Source organism: Macaca mulatta, chromosome 15 (genome assembly GCF_049350105.2).
Source record: "Macaca mulatta isolate MMU2019108-1 chromosome 15, T2T-MMU8v2.0, whole genome shotgun sequence".
Lineage (NCBI taxonomy): Eukaryota > Metazoa > Chordata > Mammalia > Primates > Cercopithecidae > Macaca > Macaca mulatta.
This window is the reverse complement of record NC_133420.1, coordinates 62582698-62599902: the sequence shown is the minus strand read 5'-3', so window position 1 is coordinate 62599902 and position 17205 is coordinate 62582698. Positions and strand designations below refer to the sequence as shown.

The window sequence follows — 17205 nt, the reverse complement described above, 5'->3', positions numbered from 1 at the left end:
CACTCATAGTAGACACACATTTTGGATACCTAGAAGAATATACACACAAATACTAACTTATAAACACATACGAATACCTCACAGGTATAAAGATACACACACAGGCAAACTGTTGGACACAAACTCATATATTTTTATATCTTTTAAAAATACATATACAGGGACACACAAACTTATTGTCAGTCAGGCACACACTGAGCCCCTTATATAAACACACAGGACCTAACTTGCAGACCCCCAAAAGGACACCAGCATAAACATTCAGAAACAGAAAAACACAAACAAACTCACAGATACTTGGACTGATGCAGAAGTGTGTGAACAGACAGGTGAAAAAACATAACAAACAGGCCGCAGTTAGATAGACAGTCTCTACGAAAATGCGGGCACCCCCTCCTCCTCCAGGGTCACCCTGCGTGGGGACCAGGGCCTGGCTGTGTCCCGGAATTTGCACGTCTGGAGCCCGCATCGCGGTCCTACCTGTCCTGCTGGTCCGAGGAGTCGGATAATTTTTCTCTAAATCCATTTTGATTTTTCAGGACTTGATGGAATGGACAGGGAAAAAAGTTTCCACTTTTTTGTGCCTTTTTTTTCTTTTTTTTTTTCTTTTTGGTGTCAGGGGCCGCTCACAGGTCGGAATAATTCAAGCCTTCCGCTCCCCCGCGGAGCTGGGGTAGCTGATCACTGAGCTGAAACTAAACGTTTTAGGTGGAAAAAAAGCGTCCGAAGGCACCGTGAAATGATTAAGGAACTAAAGAGCTTCTCGCCATGTGAGATCATGTCCTGTTCTCGCCAACATCACAAGATGTCCCCAGACACGCCGCGCCCCCAGCGCGCCGCCCCGCACTGCCGGCCCGGAGCGAGGAAAGGGTAGGCGCTGCGCTGCCGGGCCTGCTCAGCGCGCCAGACGTGGCGGACCGGGCCGGGCCGGAGTAGAGCGGGAAGCCGGGAGAGCAGCAGTGCTGCTGCCGCGCCGCCCTAGACTTTTATAGGGGTTGGGGGGGAGGGAAGGAAGGCTTCAGACTGCGCCGGGTGCTAGCCAGCGCACCTACGGGAAGGGGCAGACCGAAGCCGAGCCCGGGAGCCCGGGTCTCGCAGCCGCACCCTCTATTAAGCCCTTCGCTTGGGGGTCGCGGCCCTCTGCGCTGTGCGCGGGGCCTGTGACATCTCCATGTGCAAATCCCGCTGCTTAGACGGGCGCAGGCCGGGTTTTTGTTTTTAAAGAAATTAACTGCTCGGCCACGCAGGTGCTTTTGAAAGGGGTTGCAAAGGCTGGCAGTGTTGCCAGGCACAGAGGGGACGTTCCGGTTTACTCAGATTCACCCCTAGGGCGGCGCCCGACCCCAGGGTTCCCAGCCATCCACCCCCCACCCCAATTTGCTGGGGCCCTGTCTATCGCTGGGCCCCTGACCCTAGGGCAGCGCCAGATCCCTAAAGCCCCCAGGTCCCATCCAGTCTCCTGGTCCCAGAACCCCTCCCCACATCAAGTTCCATTCTGGCCCAGAGCATGGAGGTTAAGCTGTGAAATGCTGGAGATGAAATCCGGGCTTCCGCTTTGGAGCACCCGGGCAGAGCAGAACATCTCAGTAGCTCCTGGAGATTGGCGGGAGTTCCAGACACCTTAACCCTGCCCATAAATGGAATCGCATTGCCCCCGAGCCCTGAGACGTTGTGGAGTCCCAGAGCCCCAGGACTTGATTCCAGAGAGGAAATCAGATCCAGAGAGACCGGGCAGAGGTGTGGCATGTCCAGCCCTCTCTCTTCAGCCCAGGCTCAAGCCTCCCCTCCCTGTTACCCTCCCCAGCCTCGAGTTAGTTCAGCTGCTGGACCTGGCCACTGGAAGCCTGTGGGGCCCTGCAGCAGGGTGGTCGCAGGGGAAAGGTTCTCCAGGGCGGGGGAGCGCTCCGTAGGAGGACTCTCGGCCCGCCGGACAATGGCAGTTTTGGAGAGTGAATCGTCCTCAGCAAGAGTGTTGTTTGTTTTTTGGAGGGGGTGGTCACGAGGCTGGGTCGCAACCTAGGGGGAAGAGCCTAGAGCTCGAGGAAAGGGGGGCCCCCGGCGGCAACTGGACATCACATATCCACTGAGCAGATTTCGCCACAATCGGAAATGTGGCTGTGGATTCCCGGGCGGCCCCCCCACCAAGTGGTCTGCGCAGTTCCCCAGCGCCGCCTCCTCTCTGCAGCCTGCCGGCCCGTGTCCCTACCCCGCAATTTGATTTTTGGCCATCTCCGAGCGCTCGACTCATTCCCTCCGCAGCCTAGCCCCAGCCCACGCCGGGAGGCAGCGCCTGGGAGGTGCGGCCTGTCCGCGCCTGGAGATCAAAAGCCCTCCCGGAATTGACATTTCACCCCGGGCTAGGGGCGGGGGTGTTGGTGTTTTGTTGTTGTTGTTGTTGTTGTTTCCATGTAGAGGGTTTGTTTTGTTTTTGTTTGTTTTCTGTGAGTTTTCATTTATCCATGGGAGATTCTTTTGTTTCGGGTGTTTTGCGTGTTGTTTTTTCGTGGGATTGATTTTAGCGGGTTTTGCTCTGTAAGTCCTGGTCTTTGGGGTGAGTTTTGATTTTGTGTGATTTTGTCCTTTGTCCTTGCAGGCTGTCTTTTTGTGTGTCGTTTGTAAGGCTTTTCCTTCTCCGCGGTGTTTAGATGTGTTTTGATTTGGTGTGAGTGGGTGTCGTTTGTGTGTGTGTTGCCTTAGGGAATTTCGTGTTGTGTGTGCTTTGTTTCCCTCGATTTGGATTTTATTTTTTTGAGCTGTACGTTTTGATGGGGGCTGGGGTTATGTGTTGGCTTTAGTTTTTGTGTTTGTGAGATGCTTTGGTGAGAGTTTGCATGTGTATTTTGGCTTTTGTGGGGCTTTGGGATTAGGGAGGGGACCTCAGCCACTACTCCGTTCCTGCCCACACCCATGAAGGGCAGAGGATCAGGCCAAGCATCACGAATCGTGGGTTCGCCGTGCTCCGCCGCATCGCGCTCTGGACGCTCGAGACCAGAGGGAAACAAATGTGGTTCCCGAGGGGGCGCCCGCTGGTCGTCAAAACCTCGCGGGCCCGGAGGCGCCGGTGCTGGGTCAGAATCACAGAGCCCCCCTCGCGGGGTACCGTGGCCCAGCCGCCGTCCCCTTGCCCAACCCGTCCCCTGTGAGTCGGTCTCCCCTTGCGCCTGGACAGCGTGCTTCGGACCGTCCGGACTCCCGCAGCTTTGGCCCAAGGGGCGGGTCCCCGCAGCGGAGCAGGTGACGAACCACTTCGGAGGACACGGAATTGACGCTGTGGCCCTAGAGATACGGGACAAGGGGCCGGAACGCGGGGAGTCTAGGCTCAGATGGGCGTCGGGATCCCGGGAAAATCCCCCATCTCCCTTGACCGCAGCCCTAGAATCCCAGAAACCCAACTCCGCGCAGCTTTCGGTTTGGAGAGCCCGCCCTGGTTTGCAAGCACAGATACATGTGCCCACACCCGAACACACGCAGACACCGCCAGAGAGCGAGACAGCGAGCGGGCGCCTCCGTAGCAGTGGCCTGTGGGGCGGAACCGGCGCTGGCGCCGCCTCAAGGGGAAACCGAACTGTAGTGACCGGAAATGTTCCGAGGACAGAATAAGCCATTCCTTCTGTCCACGTTGCTAGGACTTCTCCAGCTCAACACACCTTGGTTTGTTTAATGTTACACGAGGGACAAGAGGAGAGGCAAATTTAGAAGCAGAGACACATGCTGGCTCAATTGGCGAGGAAATACAAGCAGAGTCTATACAGAAAGACATATGGAACGGGGAGACTAGACTGTGGGGAAGGCAGATTGGAGGCCCCGAAAAGGGGCTGGTGCGGAGGCTCCTCCAGGCCCCTGCTCGCTCTGGCATTCTGTGAGAAGGAGAAAGCAGAAACCGAAAACAGAGAGTGACAGGAAAAGAAAAGAGACGCAGAAGGGGTTGGCCTAGGCACGCTGCGAGCTTCCCTCCAGCTAAGACGCTGAGGGCAAGGGAGGGGGAGGCCGACGTTGCCAGGCGAGGGGCCAAGGTCGGGCTCTTTAACTCAGCCAGGAAACATAGTGGGGGGCTCCAGGGCTAGTGGAGCCCGAACTGGAGCTCAGTTCCGGCCCGGTGCCCCTCTTCCCTAGACGCCTAGCCCGGAATCTAGCAAAGGCTGGGCCATCGCAGTCCGCCGCTGGGCCTCCCTCTGTGCAAGTCCTGGGAGAAGCCGCAGGGAACGACTCTGGCACTGGGACTCGGCTCCGGAGCTCGCGCAGAGCCTGAATGGGAGCCGACATCCAGGCAGGAGGCAAAGAAGAGGCCCCGCCCTAAAGCTAAGGGCCCAGTTCTTCGAGAGCCTGTGGCCCGAGCTGGACTCACAGGATTCGGGGTCCGCGCAGCGCGCACGTGGTACCGCATCTTCGGCAGGCGGCGCCCCCAATGCCCAGCCCCTCCCTGCTTCGTTTGCCGGGCCTGAACGGTGTCAGCATTGAGGGTGGACGCCGAGTCGCGGCGAGTTGGTCCCTTGCGGTATAAACTTGGGTCTTGCCTAGGGGCGGTGCCGGGATGGATGGGGGCGCCTCTCCAACTGCAACTTCCCCAGCGCAGAGCGCAAAAAGCGCACTTCGCGGGCCAGCAGCCGCCTCGGGGTTTCAGGCGGCGCCCGCGGCAGAAAGGAGCTGAGGATTGGTTTGGGTCAAAACACCCATTTCAGCTGGCAGTGGGGTCCTCTGCGCATACAGGGCTTCCAGCTCCGGGTGCTGGCTCGCTGGGGCACCATGTGCCAGCGACTCGCCACCCGGAAATACTTGTGTTGCGCTAGAATACGCGATGGGTCTGTGTTCGGGTAACCTGGGGCTCATGGTGGGTTGTTGCTGTTGTTGTTTTACTTTACCGCTTTTCTTGCTTTCATTAGAAATGTTACTGAGAGAAGCCTCAAAGAGCACAGACCTGGATCGTTTGGATGGGTTCATTTCAACTCAAATCCAGTAATTCAATTCAGTTCCATGACTGGTTTCCAGCGCACAGGTACACATGGCAGACGTCAAGTGTATGCCGTATGCATATGCACAGAGACGCTATTTGAAGGCAACTCTTGGAGAATTTTGAGATAAAATTCACTCTCCTGGAGTTACATTCGCAATATATGAATATGGAAAACAGGCAATCAGTTGTATTTAAAATTTGCCAACACGTCCCAGCAATCCACTCTCACCTAAGAATCCAAAATAGGGCATTGAAAAGATTTACTGGCATTCTGGTTGTTTAACATTGGAAACAAGTGTAAAATCAGTTCATTTCTCTTTATATTTATTTTCAAATTTAACAATACCATAATAAGTGTAAGTAATAAAACCATATTTTGCTAAAGAAAGTTTGCACATAGGATGTTTTATTTCTATCAGTACTTATACGATGTTCTGTTAGCTCTCCTCACCCCCTTTTCTTCTATTTCACCGTGTAATGTGAGCTTTAAATATTCATGCGTCGGCCCAGACTTGCATTTATTTAATGTGTTTTAAACTAATAACGTTTTAATGTGATATAATTTGATTCCATGAAGTATTGGAACATAAAAGAGCCTACTTCACAAGCGATTTTGAGTGAGGGTGAGCGCACAAGCTAAACGATTCTTTTAGTTTTGGACGCAGATCAGAGTGTTAAACGGAAGTGAGGCACGCCTTTAGGTAGGCCCTTTAATATTCTCGCTTACTTCATTCTCCATTTTTCTGTAGTAACTTCAGAGCTGTGGGAGAGGATCACCCCAGGATTGGGGTGCTTTCCCTGGAGCCTGCCATGTGAACCTGCAAATCGCCAAGTGAATACCTCAGCCTCAGGGCAGGTTGTGGGCTGATTTCTATTTTTTCTTTTGGGAGGAAAGTCTTTTGGGAAGGTCAGAGGACTACAGGATATGAAGTCTGGATTTGAGAATGTGCCGGAAATAAAATTGTGCTCTAAAAATCTTTCAGATTTGCTGCTGATTCGCTATCTTTAGCAACCCAGCCCAGAGTAAGATGGAAAAGATGAGCCATGCTTGGGCCAAAGCACCTTTGAGATGAGCTCTGAAGCCAGTCTCAGTGTTTAGCCATCACCAGAGACACTTCCAAAGCCTTAACTTTTCCTTCACTTTGTACTGGGGGTGGGAGCCTTCTGGCACTGAATGCAAATCTACAAAAAAAAAAAAAAAAAAAAATCCTCTACACAAAGAAAAATTAAACATATCCCCTAATTTATTTTCAGTCAGATGAAAACCATTTGAAATATCTAATATAAGGAGCTTATGAACATAGAATCAGAAAGTCATTTTCCCCCTAAATCATGAAAATATTTCTAATGGGAAATCATGACATTGTATCCTCGTTATAAACACATTGTGTGGACCTATCACATAAGGAAACTCCGGCAATCTACTATTACCTAAGAATCCAAAATGAGACATTGAAAACATTTGCAGTCTGAGGACAAAATAGTCATACTAAATACATACCAAAATAATCATGCTAAATTATTCATACTGAAATGCTGCTATCCTTTCAACTAAAACAATTTTTAGAACAAGTATTGGTAATTTTCTGGACAGATCTTTATAAATCCTCCCAGCAAAACATTTAAGAAATATGTGCTCAGATTTTATTTTTATAGGATATATGTGTGTATATGTATATATATTTTATGTATGTACATATTTACATACATATGCATGTGTGTGTGTGTGCACGCGTGCGTGTGTGTGTAAAGTTCTCTACCATAGGCAGGCTGAGAGTTCCAAGATGGGCTTTTCCTTGTTAGGTACAAATTCTTATAAACAAGGTATGAGATAGAAACGGTTTAGTTAATTTTTTCCTAATTTGGTACAGCAGTTGGTGTCTCATTTCTCATGCAGTTTGCACGTAGACTCATGTACCCCATGAAGTGACAAAAGAGAATCAGGGATGAAAACTTGCCGGTGTCTGCAGGCGGTGCCTCAAAGTGCTGTTTTGGACACACGTTCTTGGTGGTGGGGAGTTTGCTGTCTCTAAACCAGGCCTGACCTTTTGTCTTTTGACCTCTGATGCATGAAATTAGGTAGCAAAAGAAAATGTGAAGAAAAGGATACAAAAACATGGAAAAACAACCCTCCTTGACAATAGTCATTGTATCAGATCATAGCTGAGCTGCCCTACACAGCCCAAAGTGCTTCTTTATAAGGCTGCGGGTCTTCCTGGCCACTGGGTTCCTGTTCTCCTTTGTGGGCAATCTGCATTTGTTGGGGGAGGGATTAAGCACTCTTTCTAATTAAGCTCAGAGCTGGGTTTTGTCTTGGCTCCTTTCACCAAAGCCCGTTTAGTGAACGTTTGGCTCCTCCATTTCCTCTGAGGTCTTCTGTGTAGGCTGGGTGGCTGGGTGTACCACCTGGGGCAGCTTCCAAGACCCAGAGGAAAACTCTGCCCCTTCTGGCCACCCAGGCTGAAGCTGAATCCCAGCTGGCATGGAGGGGAGAGGGTGGCGAGAGGCAGGTCATGCTCCTTGGTCCTGAAGGACCACATACCCCAAGGGAATAACCCTCCACTCTTTCTCCAGACCCAGTCAGAAAGCCTGAGGCACTGGAGTTCCCTGACCGCTTGGCCTAGCAAGTCAGCTCAGTACCCTCCCCTGTCATGAGAGTCAGGGAGGAGGGCAAGAACATTTACAGAGACGCCTTCCGCAAGCCTTACACAACATCCTTTGATCCTCAAAGCCACCCTGGGAAGGGGTACACAGCCCTGGGTTAGGAGCCACAGTACAATGCCACTTGAGTCCCAGGAACTGTCTAGAAGGGAAACAGGCCTCGACTTAGATGGTAAGAGAGTGAGGGTGTGTGTAAGCAAAGAGAGATCTGGGAGAACTGTGCAAGGTACTGAAGCCAGACTCTGGAAAGGGGGAGGCTGGAGGGGACGTGTCTAGAGGGTGACCTGAGATGAGCGTTGAAGGGTAAGTAGGACTTTGCTAGATAAATAAGGAACAGATGGCATAATTAAAATCTGCACTTTGCAGAAGAGGCTACTGGATATCAACATACAAGCAAAATGCTAAGAAAAGAGCTGCCCAAGGGTTTGGGAGCAATGTAGGAATGGCAAATGCTTCTGAGGGAAGGAATTCCCAGTGGTTTGAGGAATGGGACAAAGGAAGAAAGATGGCTAGGGTGGGCAGGCCCCTGCTGTACCTCATGAAGATTGTCAGAGCAGCAGCTAAAACATATTCTCCCCTTACTATATGGAGTAAATGGACCCACAGGCCAAAGGGAAGAGGTAAGAGAAAGGCCCTAGGACCAAAGGAGAGAAACGTAGGGAAGCTTACTCTCCATCAGTTTTTTGGATTTTTTTTTAACCTTCTCCCCTGGGAAGTTTGCACAAAGTTCCCTCACAAACCTCAGTCTGGAAAAACAAACCAACCACCCTCAGCCTGGAATGTTCCTCATGAACCTTACCAAATCCTCTCAGGCTGTAAAGATCCCCCCAGAGCCGCAGCTGGTGGCCACCATTCTCTGCTCAGGCCACATAGCCCTGAGCTCACCCTTCCTATTACCTTATGGATTGGAGATGAAGTGTCTGTGTCCAGTTCTCACTACTCCTCCTAGTTTCCTGGCTCCCATGGGCAGGACTTATCCTCTGGGCACCAGCTCTTCTGGCAGTAAGTCATTCTGTTCCCTTATAACAGTAGTTTCTGCACTTCAGTGTGAGAAGAATCACATGCAGATCCCTGGGCCCGAGCCCCAGCGAGCTTGGTGTAGTGCTATGGGATCGAGCTTGGAACCTGAATGTCTAGTAACTTCCCCAGGTGAGTCGGATGCAGGAAGTACCTGGACCATCCATTGAGAAACACTGGCTTAAAAGCTTTTTCAGAGCAAGGACTAAGCCACTGTGATTCACTGACCCCTGCCCCACTCACCAGGTCTACACCTGTCTAAACACCCTGAACTAGAACTTGTGAGGCTGGCAACATCCAGATCCTCAAAGTACCAGCAGCCATATAGACAAACTATTCCTGATTTGCCCCAAAAGGACCAAAAAACCATCTGACAAAAAACCATCCATTACCAAAGGGTAATGGATGTGCCCCCTTCCTCTCATTTTAATTCAATTCTATTCAGCAAAGACAGCCTTGTGCTTAGTCCTGGAGAGAGAGGAGAGCCTCCTGCCTCAAGTTGCTAGAAGTCACACTGAAGAAATAAGCCTTTAATCCATGGAAGAACTTGATCCGGCATCTTTTTTTTTTTTTTTTTTTTTTTTTTTTTTGAGACAGTCTTGTTCTGTTGCCCAGGCTGGAGTGCAGTGGCAGGATCTCAGCTCACTGAAACCTCCAACTCCCAGGTTCAAGTGATTCTCGTGCATCAGCCTCCCAAGTAACTGGGATTACAGGTGCACGCCACCACACTTGGCTAATTTTTGTATTTTTAGTAGAGACAGGGTTTTGCCATGTTGGCCAAGCTGGTCTCCAACTCCTGGCCTCAAGTAACCTGCCCACCTTGGCCTCCCAAAGTGCTGGGATTATAGGCGTGACCCACTGCACCTGGCCCAGGTTTTTAATTATATACAATTAGGAAAACAAAAGTGGAGTCCTCCCTTCCTGCTAAGGAAATCTATGAAGATTTCTTAAAGGGGGCAGCATTTGATCTGGGTCTGGAAGAGTGAGTTGGAAAAGAAGGGGAGAAGGATGCTACAGACCAACAGTTCAATATGGTGAGCAATGGCTTGGAGGGAGAAAATGCTTGGCTTATTTAGGAACTGGTAAGGCAGGAGAAAAGAGAGAATTCCCTGGTGATGAAGCTGAGACTAGTTGAGGAAACAGAGTCCTCAAGGAGCTATACTAAGAACTGCATTAATCTTTTTTTTTTTTTTTGAGACAAGGTCTCACTCTGTCACCCAGGCTGGAGTGCAGTGGTCCCACCATGGCTTACTGCAGCCTTTATCTCCCATGCTCAAGTAATCGCCCCGCCTCAGCTTCCTGAATACCTGGGACTACAGGCATGCACCACCACGCCTGGCTAATGTTTGTATTTTTTGTAGAGACAGGGTTTCACCGGGTTATCCAGGCTGGTCTTGAACTCCTGGGCTCAAGCCATCCACCTGCCTTGGCTTCCCAAGGTGCTGGGATTACAAGCATGAGCCACCACGCCCAGCCTAGAGCAATCTTAAGTTCTGATCCACTTACAAACCCCAGGGTTTGCTACTCCCAGGTAACACTCATGGGAACATCCGAACTTCCTTTGGAGATTTGCAAGACTCTCTTGCTGGCCCCCCTGGATGAGCAGGAGTAACTATGCCTGCTTTTGTGGGCTTTTGTGTCTGCACTGTGCCTAGGGTTATTCCACTAGTGAGCATATCAGACTCCCCCTGGGTGCCACACTTATGAGAATGTCTTTATCACACTGTCATGGCTCCTTGTCCTCTTCCCTTCCTGTCATGAAAGCAGTGAGACAGTGTCTGATCCCACTCTGCAACCCCAAAACAGCACAGGACTTGCACATAAATATGCTCATTTGAGAGTCTGATGAATGAATAAATGTGGTGAAGGTAAAATCCTCCCTGCACTGGTCCTCTGCAGCCCATGACTCTAGCTCTCACTTCACCACATCCTAGAAGCATGACATCACCTCTGTGTCCCTCGGTTTGCTAACCTATAAAATGGGGAGAATAAGTGCCACCCACTCAACCTATTTTTCATGGCAGTTGTGAGGACCAAATGATATAACAGCTGGGATTTGTTTCACAAAGTATTGTTAGGATGGGTTTGGATTCCCCAGTGCTGCTTACAGAAAATCCTTTTTTTTTTTTTTTTTTGAGACAGAGTCTCACTCTGTCACCCAGGCTGGAGTGCAATGGTGTGACCTCGGCTCACTGCAACCTCGGCCTCCCGGGTTCAAGCGATTCTCTTGCCTCAGCCTCCCAAGTAGCTGGGATTACAGGTGCCTGCCAGCATGCCTGGCTAATTTTTGTATTTTTAGTAGAGATGGGGTTTTACCTTGGTGGCCAGGCTGGTCTCGAATCCCTGACCTTGTGATCCACCTCCCTCAGCCTCCCTCAAAGTGTTGGGATTACAGGCGTGAGCCACTGTGCCCGCAGAAAACCTTTTTTGGTAACCTAAATGCATTTCTCCTTTGGTAGAGGAGCCAATGGACCAGAATTTGACAGGAGGTATGAATGCAGGTTTATAAAGGAAGAGGCCGACAGTACTCATGGGTTGAAAAATTGTGTTTCTTTTTAAAATATCCTTTTCCAGCACTGAAGGAGAGAAAGCAAAGAACAAAAAATTCAACTCAAGCACATCTGAGAGCCATAAGGTTAACAGCTGTCATGATACTGCTGCTAAAATTCTGAAAAGACAATGTCGGATCTAGATTTGCTGGGATAAAACACAGCTAGGCAGAGCTGAAAGGGGGAATAAACCCCTCAGACCCTAAAGAAAAAATGAAAAGACAAAATTGCAGTCAATAGTGCATTAATGAGGTGAATTCTAGTGTATATATACACACACACATACACACACAGAGACACATACCCTATAAATTGCAGAATTTCACTCTGTAGAAGAGAAGGCTCAGAAAGATGAATCCTACGTGTTCAGTCTGATTCTCCACCAACCCGCACCCTCAGGAGTCTTCCAGAGGGCATTCTCCTGAGAGAGAAACTAGAATAGGCCAGAGCATTTAAGATGGTGCAACCAGTAGTTTATTAATTAATGTATGGGCAGGGCGCAATGGCTCACTCCTGTAATCCCAGCAGTTGGGAAGCTAAGGTGAGTGGATCACTTGAGTTCGAGATTAGGCTGGGTAACATGGCAAAACCCTGTCTCTAGAAAAAAATTACAAAAATTAGCCAAGGGTGGTGATGCATGCCTATAGCCCCAGCTAGTCAGGTAGCTAAGGTGGGAGGATCACTTGGGCCTGTGAGGTTGAGGCTGCAGTGAGCTGTGATGGCACCACTGCACTCCAGCCTCAGTGACAGAGTGAGACATTGTCTCAAAAAAAAAAATTAATGTACAAATGTGTCCCAACTTACAATGGGGTTGCATCCTGATAAACCCACCGTAAATTGACGATACCTTAAATCACAAATGTTGTTAATACACTTACTGAACACCATAGCTTAGCCTAGCCTACCTTAAACATACTCAGCATACTCACATTAGCCTACAGTAGGGCAAAATTGTCTGGCCACACAACACACTGCAGAGTATCAATAGTTTAGCCTCATGATCACGGGGCTGACTGAGAGCTGAGGCTCACTGCTGCGGCCCAGCATTGAGAGAGTATCTCACTGCATATTCTGGTATGATACCCAGGGAAAAGAGCAAAATTCAGAATTTAGCATGATTTCTACTCAACACATACTGCTTTCACACCATTGTAAAGTGGAAAAGTCCTAAGTAAAACCATCGTAAATTTGGGATCATCTATATTGCTAATTAAATGATAATCAATTGGTAAATAGTTCATTAGTAGCATAGGGACTTGGGATAGTGGGCCTCATTTAATTGTATGAACTGTATCCAGGCTGGCCTCTCTACAGCATCCAAGCGAACAGTGGTCCATTCTAAGGTTGAATACCTCCAGGGACAGTGAGCTCACGAACCCTTTGCCTTCTAGGCAGTCCTTTCCCTCACTGAGCACAAATTAGCTTCCATACAGCTTCTTGCCACTGATCTAAGTTCTGCTCTTTGGGAGTCATCACCCTCAGGAAAGAACAAACAAGGTGGCACAGCAAAGGATCCTGTGAAAAAATCTGCTCTGAAATTCCAGAGAAAGAGATCTGCTCAGACAGATCTTTTCACGGGAACCCTCAATGTGCCACCTTGAGGGGCATTACAACATCTCCTCTATGTCTTTGGATGTCTTTGGAATAATCCCAGCTGGAAGGGTTGGGTGGTTTTGGAATGTTAACTAGAGGAAGCACATTCAGGAGTAAAGCCAGGGCAGGATTATGGAGCTGAGAGCCTAATCTTACAGAAAATTTCTGCAACCCCATTCCCATGGCTGTGTCCCATTGAGCTACAGATTCGCATATAATCTATTTTTAAAAGGACATTGCCTGCCGGGCACGGTGGCTCATGCCTGTAATCCTAGCACTTTGGGAGGCTGAGATGGGCAGATCATTTGAGGTCAGGAGTTCGAGACCAGCCTGTCCAACATGGTGAAATCCCGTCTCTACTAAAAATACAAAAATTAGCCGGGCGTGGTGGCCTGTGCCTGTGATCCCAGCTACTTGGGAGGCTGAGGCAGGAGAATAGCTTGAACCCGGGAGGCAGAGGTTGCAGTGAACCGAGATCACACCACTGCACTCCAGCTTGGACGACAGAGTGAGACTCCGTTTCAAAAAAATAAAATAAAATAAAATAAAAGGACATTGCCCTCTCTTCCTCGGTGCTGCCTATGGAGGTGGCAGACACTTCCTACTCGCATAATGGCCACCCTCAGACTCCTCATGAAGCCCAAGATTTTCTTTTCTTTCTTTTTTTTAATTATTAGACTTTAAGTTCTAGGGTACATGTGCATAACGTGCAGGTTTGTTACATATGTATACTTGTGCCATGTTGGTGTGCTGTGCCCATCAACTCGTCAGCACCCATCAACTCGTCCTTTACATCAGGTATAACTCCCAATGCAATCCCTCCCCCCTCCCCCCTCCCGGTGAGAGGCCCCAGTGTGTGACGTTCCCCTTCCCGAGTCCAAGTGATCTCATTGTTCAGTTCCCACCTGTGAGTGAGAACATGCGGTGTTTGGTTTTCTGTTCTTGCAATAGTTTGCTGAGAATGATGGTTTCCAGCTGCATCCATGTCCCTACAAAGGACACAAACTCACCCTTTTTTATGGCTGCATAGTATTCCATGGTGTATATGTGCCACATTTTCTTAATCCAGTCTGTCACTGATGGACATTTGGGTTCATTCCAAGTCTTTGCTATTGTGAATAGTGCCGCAATGAACATACATGTGCATGTGTCTTTATAGCAGCATGATTTATAATCCTTTGGGTACATACCCAGTAATGGGATGGCTGGGTCATATGGTACTTCTAGTTCTAGATCCTTTAGGAATCGCCATACTGTTTTCCATAATGGTTGAACTAGTTTACAATCCCACCAACAGTGTAAAAGTGTTCCTATTTCTCCACATCCTCTCCAGCACCTGTTGTTTCCTGACTTTTTAATGATTGCCATTCTAACTGGTGTGAGATGGTATCTCATTGTGGTTTTGATTTGCATTTCTCTGATGGCCAGTGATGATGAGCATTTTTTCATGTGTCTGTTGGCTGCATGCATGTCTTCTTTTGAGAAATGTCTGTTCATATCCCTTGCACACTTTTTGATGGGGTTGTTTGTTTTTTTTCTTGTAAATTTGTTTGAGTTCTTTGTAGGTTCGCCTTTGTCAGATGAGTAGATTGCAAAAATTTTCTCCCATTCTGTAGGTTGTCTGTTCACTCTGGTGGTAGTTTCTTTTGCTGTGCAGAAGCTCTTTAGTTTAATTAGATCCCATTTGTCAACTGTGGCTTTTGTTGCCGTTGCTTTTGGTGTTTTAGACATGAAGTCCTTGCCCATGCCTATGTCCCGAATGGTATTACCTAGGTTTTCTTCTAGGGTTTTTATGGTATTAGGTCTAACATTTAAGTCTCTAATCCATCTTGAATTAATTTTCGTGTAAGGAGTAAGGAAAGGATCCAGTTTCAGCTTTCTACTTATGGCTAGCCAATTTGCCCAGCACCATTTATTAAATAGGGAATCCTTTCCCCATTTCTTGTTTTTCTCAGGTTTGTCAAAGATCAGATGAAGCCCAAGATTTTCAAAGAGGAACAAGACATTCACCTGGCAGCAGTCAGACTGATATGTCAAAATTAAGTGTAACTGGTAGACACCTAGAGGTATTGACAACCAGAGGTATTGACAACAGGATTCATAGAAGGTTCAAGAGCCAGTTCTTGATGTCCAACATTGGTTATGGGAGCAACAAAAAAATAAAGCACACGCTGCCCAGTAGCTTACAGAAGTTCCTGGTCCACAACATCAAGGAGCTGGAAGTGCTGCTGAAGTGCAACAAATCGTACTGTGCTAAGATCGCTTACAATGTTTCCTCCAAGAACCATAAAGCCATTGTGGAAAGAGCAGCCCAGCTGGCCATCAGAGTTACCAGTCACAATGCAAGGCTGTGTAGCAAAGAAAATAAATAGACAGCCCATATGCCCATTTTATTTCTGTTTAAGTAAAAACTGCAAAAAAAAAAAAAAAAAAGAAAAAAAAGAAAACAAAAAGAAAAGAACATTGCTACAAGAACCACTGTGAAACCACAGGCCCATATGCTAAAACAGCCCTGGGAGACAGTTGAGTCCTCCTCTTCTCCCATTTTGCAGATGGAGACACTAAGGCCCAGAGAAGGAAATAGAATTGCCACAGGTTCTACAGTGAGTTCATGGGAGGGGCAAGACTAATGAGAAAACGGACATCTCTTGGACACTCACTGGGCACTTCGCTTTGCCTACATGATCATATTCCATCCTCAAAACAAACCTGTGCAGCCAGTTTTGTTAGTGCTCCGGATTCACAGATGAAGCCTCATCTCTGAGGCTCAGACACTGGGAGTTGCCCAGGATCACACAGTTAGGAGACGGCAGAGCTGGAATTTGAAAGCCAGTCTGATTTTCCACACAAATCGTTTGACCACTAACACTTTAGGGTTGCCTAAAACCCAGGCCCCATCTCTCCACTCCCCTAAGTCCACTCTATCCCTGTAGTCCTCCGTTATGTTACATTGACTCCTAAAGAAAAAAGATCCAAATGGACACAGCTCTGGAGGATTTGCAAAGCACTTCTGTGTCTTCCTGCACATCATCTCAGGAGATCCTGATCCCAGACCCAGGTTGTAGCCTGGGCAGAAATAGCATGCTCATTTCACAAAGCAAGAACTGTTGGGTTTCCTTCAATCTAATGATTTCACCACCATCTGTGCGATAGCCGAGAGAAGTCAACAGGTTGAGAAACTCCTGTGGTAGGAAGGGAGACCCATGACCTGCCAATAGGGAAGAACAGACATATGGAACTTGGCCAGGGAAACTTAATCCAGAAGAAAAAAGTGTGTTTTCTCTCCTCATATGTTTTAAATAGAATAATGAGATAATCCTGGATTTTAAAAACTCAACTCTGGTGTTTATATTTTAATTTATTCTCAGAAGGGTAGGAGGGTCTAGAGGAAATGCAAAATGTGAGTCTTATGATTTGCTATGGTAAGCCACATTTAATCCCTTTCTTCAGCGAAAGGATTTACGAAGGATACAACACAGTGTACCTATCTGTTGCCTTTATTGTATTTTTTTCCCAGATTTTTATTTAGTTTATAATGTTACAACAATAAGAGAAATTAAAAGGAAAGAAAATTATCCATAATCCTACCAGTGTAACAAATGAACTGTTCAGTGCTCTTCTTACCTCAGGCGAAATTTACATAGGTGATTTATGAGTGTAGTTACAGCTTCGTATTCATTCGGCTTTCTCACTTGACAGTTTATCATTATAATGCCACAGGTCTTCATAATTATCATTTAAAAATAAATGTTTTAATAATTATTTTAATGGCTGCTTAATACTCTTTTGAGTGGATATATCATTCCCTAGTATTATATATTTAGAAGGACTGCAATTTTTCACTATCACAGATAATCCCAAAGTGCATGTCTTCATACATATCACGTTCTCCTATTTTTGTCATTTCTGTAAAATCCCCAGATCTAGATTTGCTGGGTCAAAGGGCCTGAATGCTTGCATGGCTCTTGATATATATGGGCAAATCGCTTTGCCAAAGGCTTTTTATACTTTTACTTTGTCTCTAGTAATGGATGAGTAGGATAGTCTCATACCATGCTCTTGCCACAACCAAGGGAAATCTACCAATAAATGAAATGTAAGTTGATAAGCAACGTTTTTACTTCATTTTTACAAATGGCTTGACAAGCCTGTTGCAGGCTCTTGATTCTCTTATTTCTGTTGCTGTCATAAATTAAGTGCCTATGCCAAGAATTTGGGAAAGCGCCAAAGCAATTATTATACCCATTTTACAGCTGAGGAAACTGAGTCTCAGGGATTTGCCCAATAGGCTGGACAGTGAGTAAGTGGAAGTGCTGAGACTTTGGTAATATCATCAGCTGTTGTGAACCAAAGATGATGCATTGGTTTCTTATAACCTCCTGGAATGTCTTCTGGGGTTTGTTTTGTTTTTTAATCCCCCAGGTTTTCGGAGAA

At 47.5% G+C, this 17205-nt stretch overlaps 1 protein-coding gene and 1 long non-coding RNA gene across 2 annotated transcripts in view; one reads left to right on the top strand and one right to left on the bottom strand.

Annotated features, from left to right (window-relative positions):
- The window catches only part of PAX5 (paired box 5), a 194672-nt gene extending 193711 nt beyond the window's left edge, over positions 1-961 (bottom strand). The window contains exon 1 of the mRNA XM_015117426.3: positions 481-961. Within this exon, the coding sequence (XP_014972912.1) occupies positions 481-526 (46 nt within the window). The 5' untranslated portion in view covers positions 527-961. The remainder of the gene's footprint in view (positions 1-480) is intronic.
- LOC144334626 (uncharacterized) lies at positions 746-16873 on the top strand. The gene is made up of 2 exons (XR_013404691.1): positions 746-870; positions 14727-16873. It is a non-coding gene; the product is annotated as an uncharacterized LOC144334626 (long non-coding RNA).
- Positions 16874-17205: the final 332 nt, after the last annotated feature.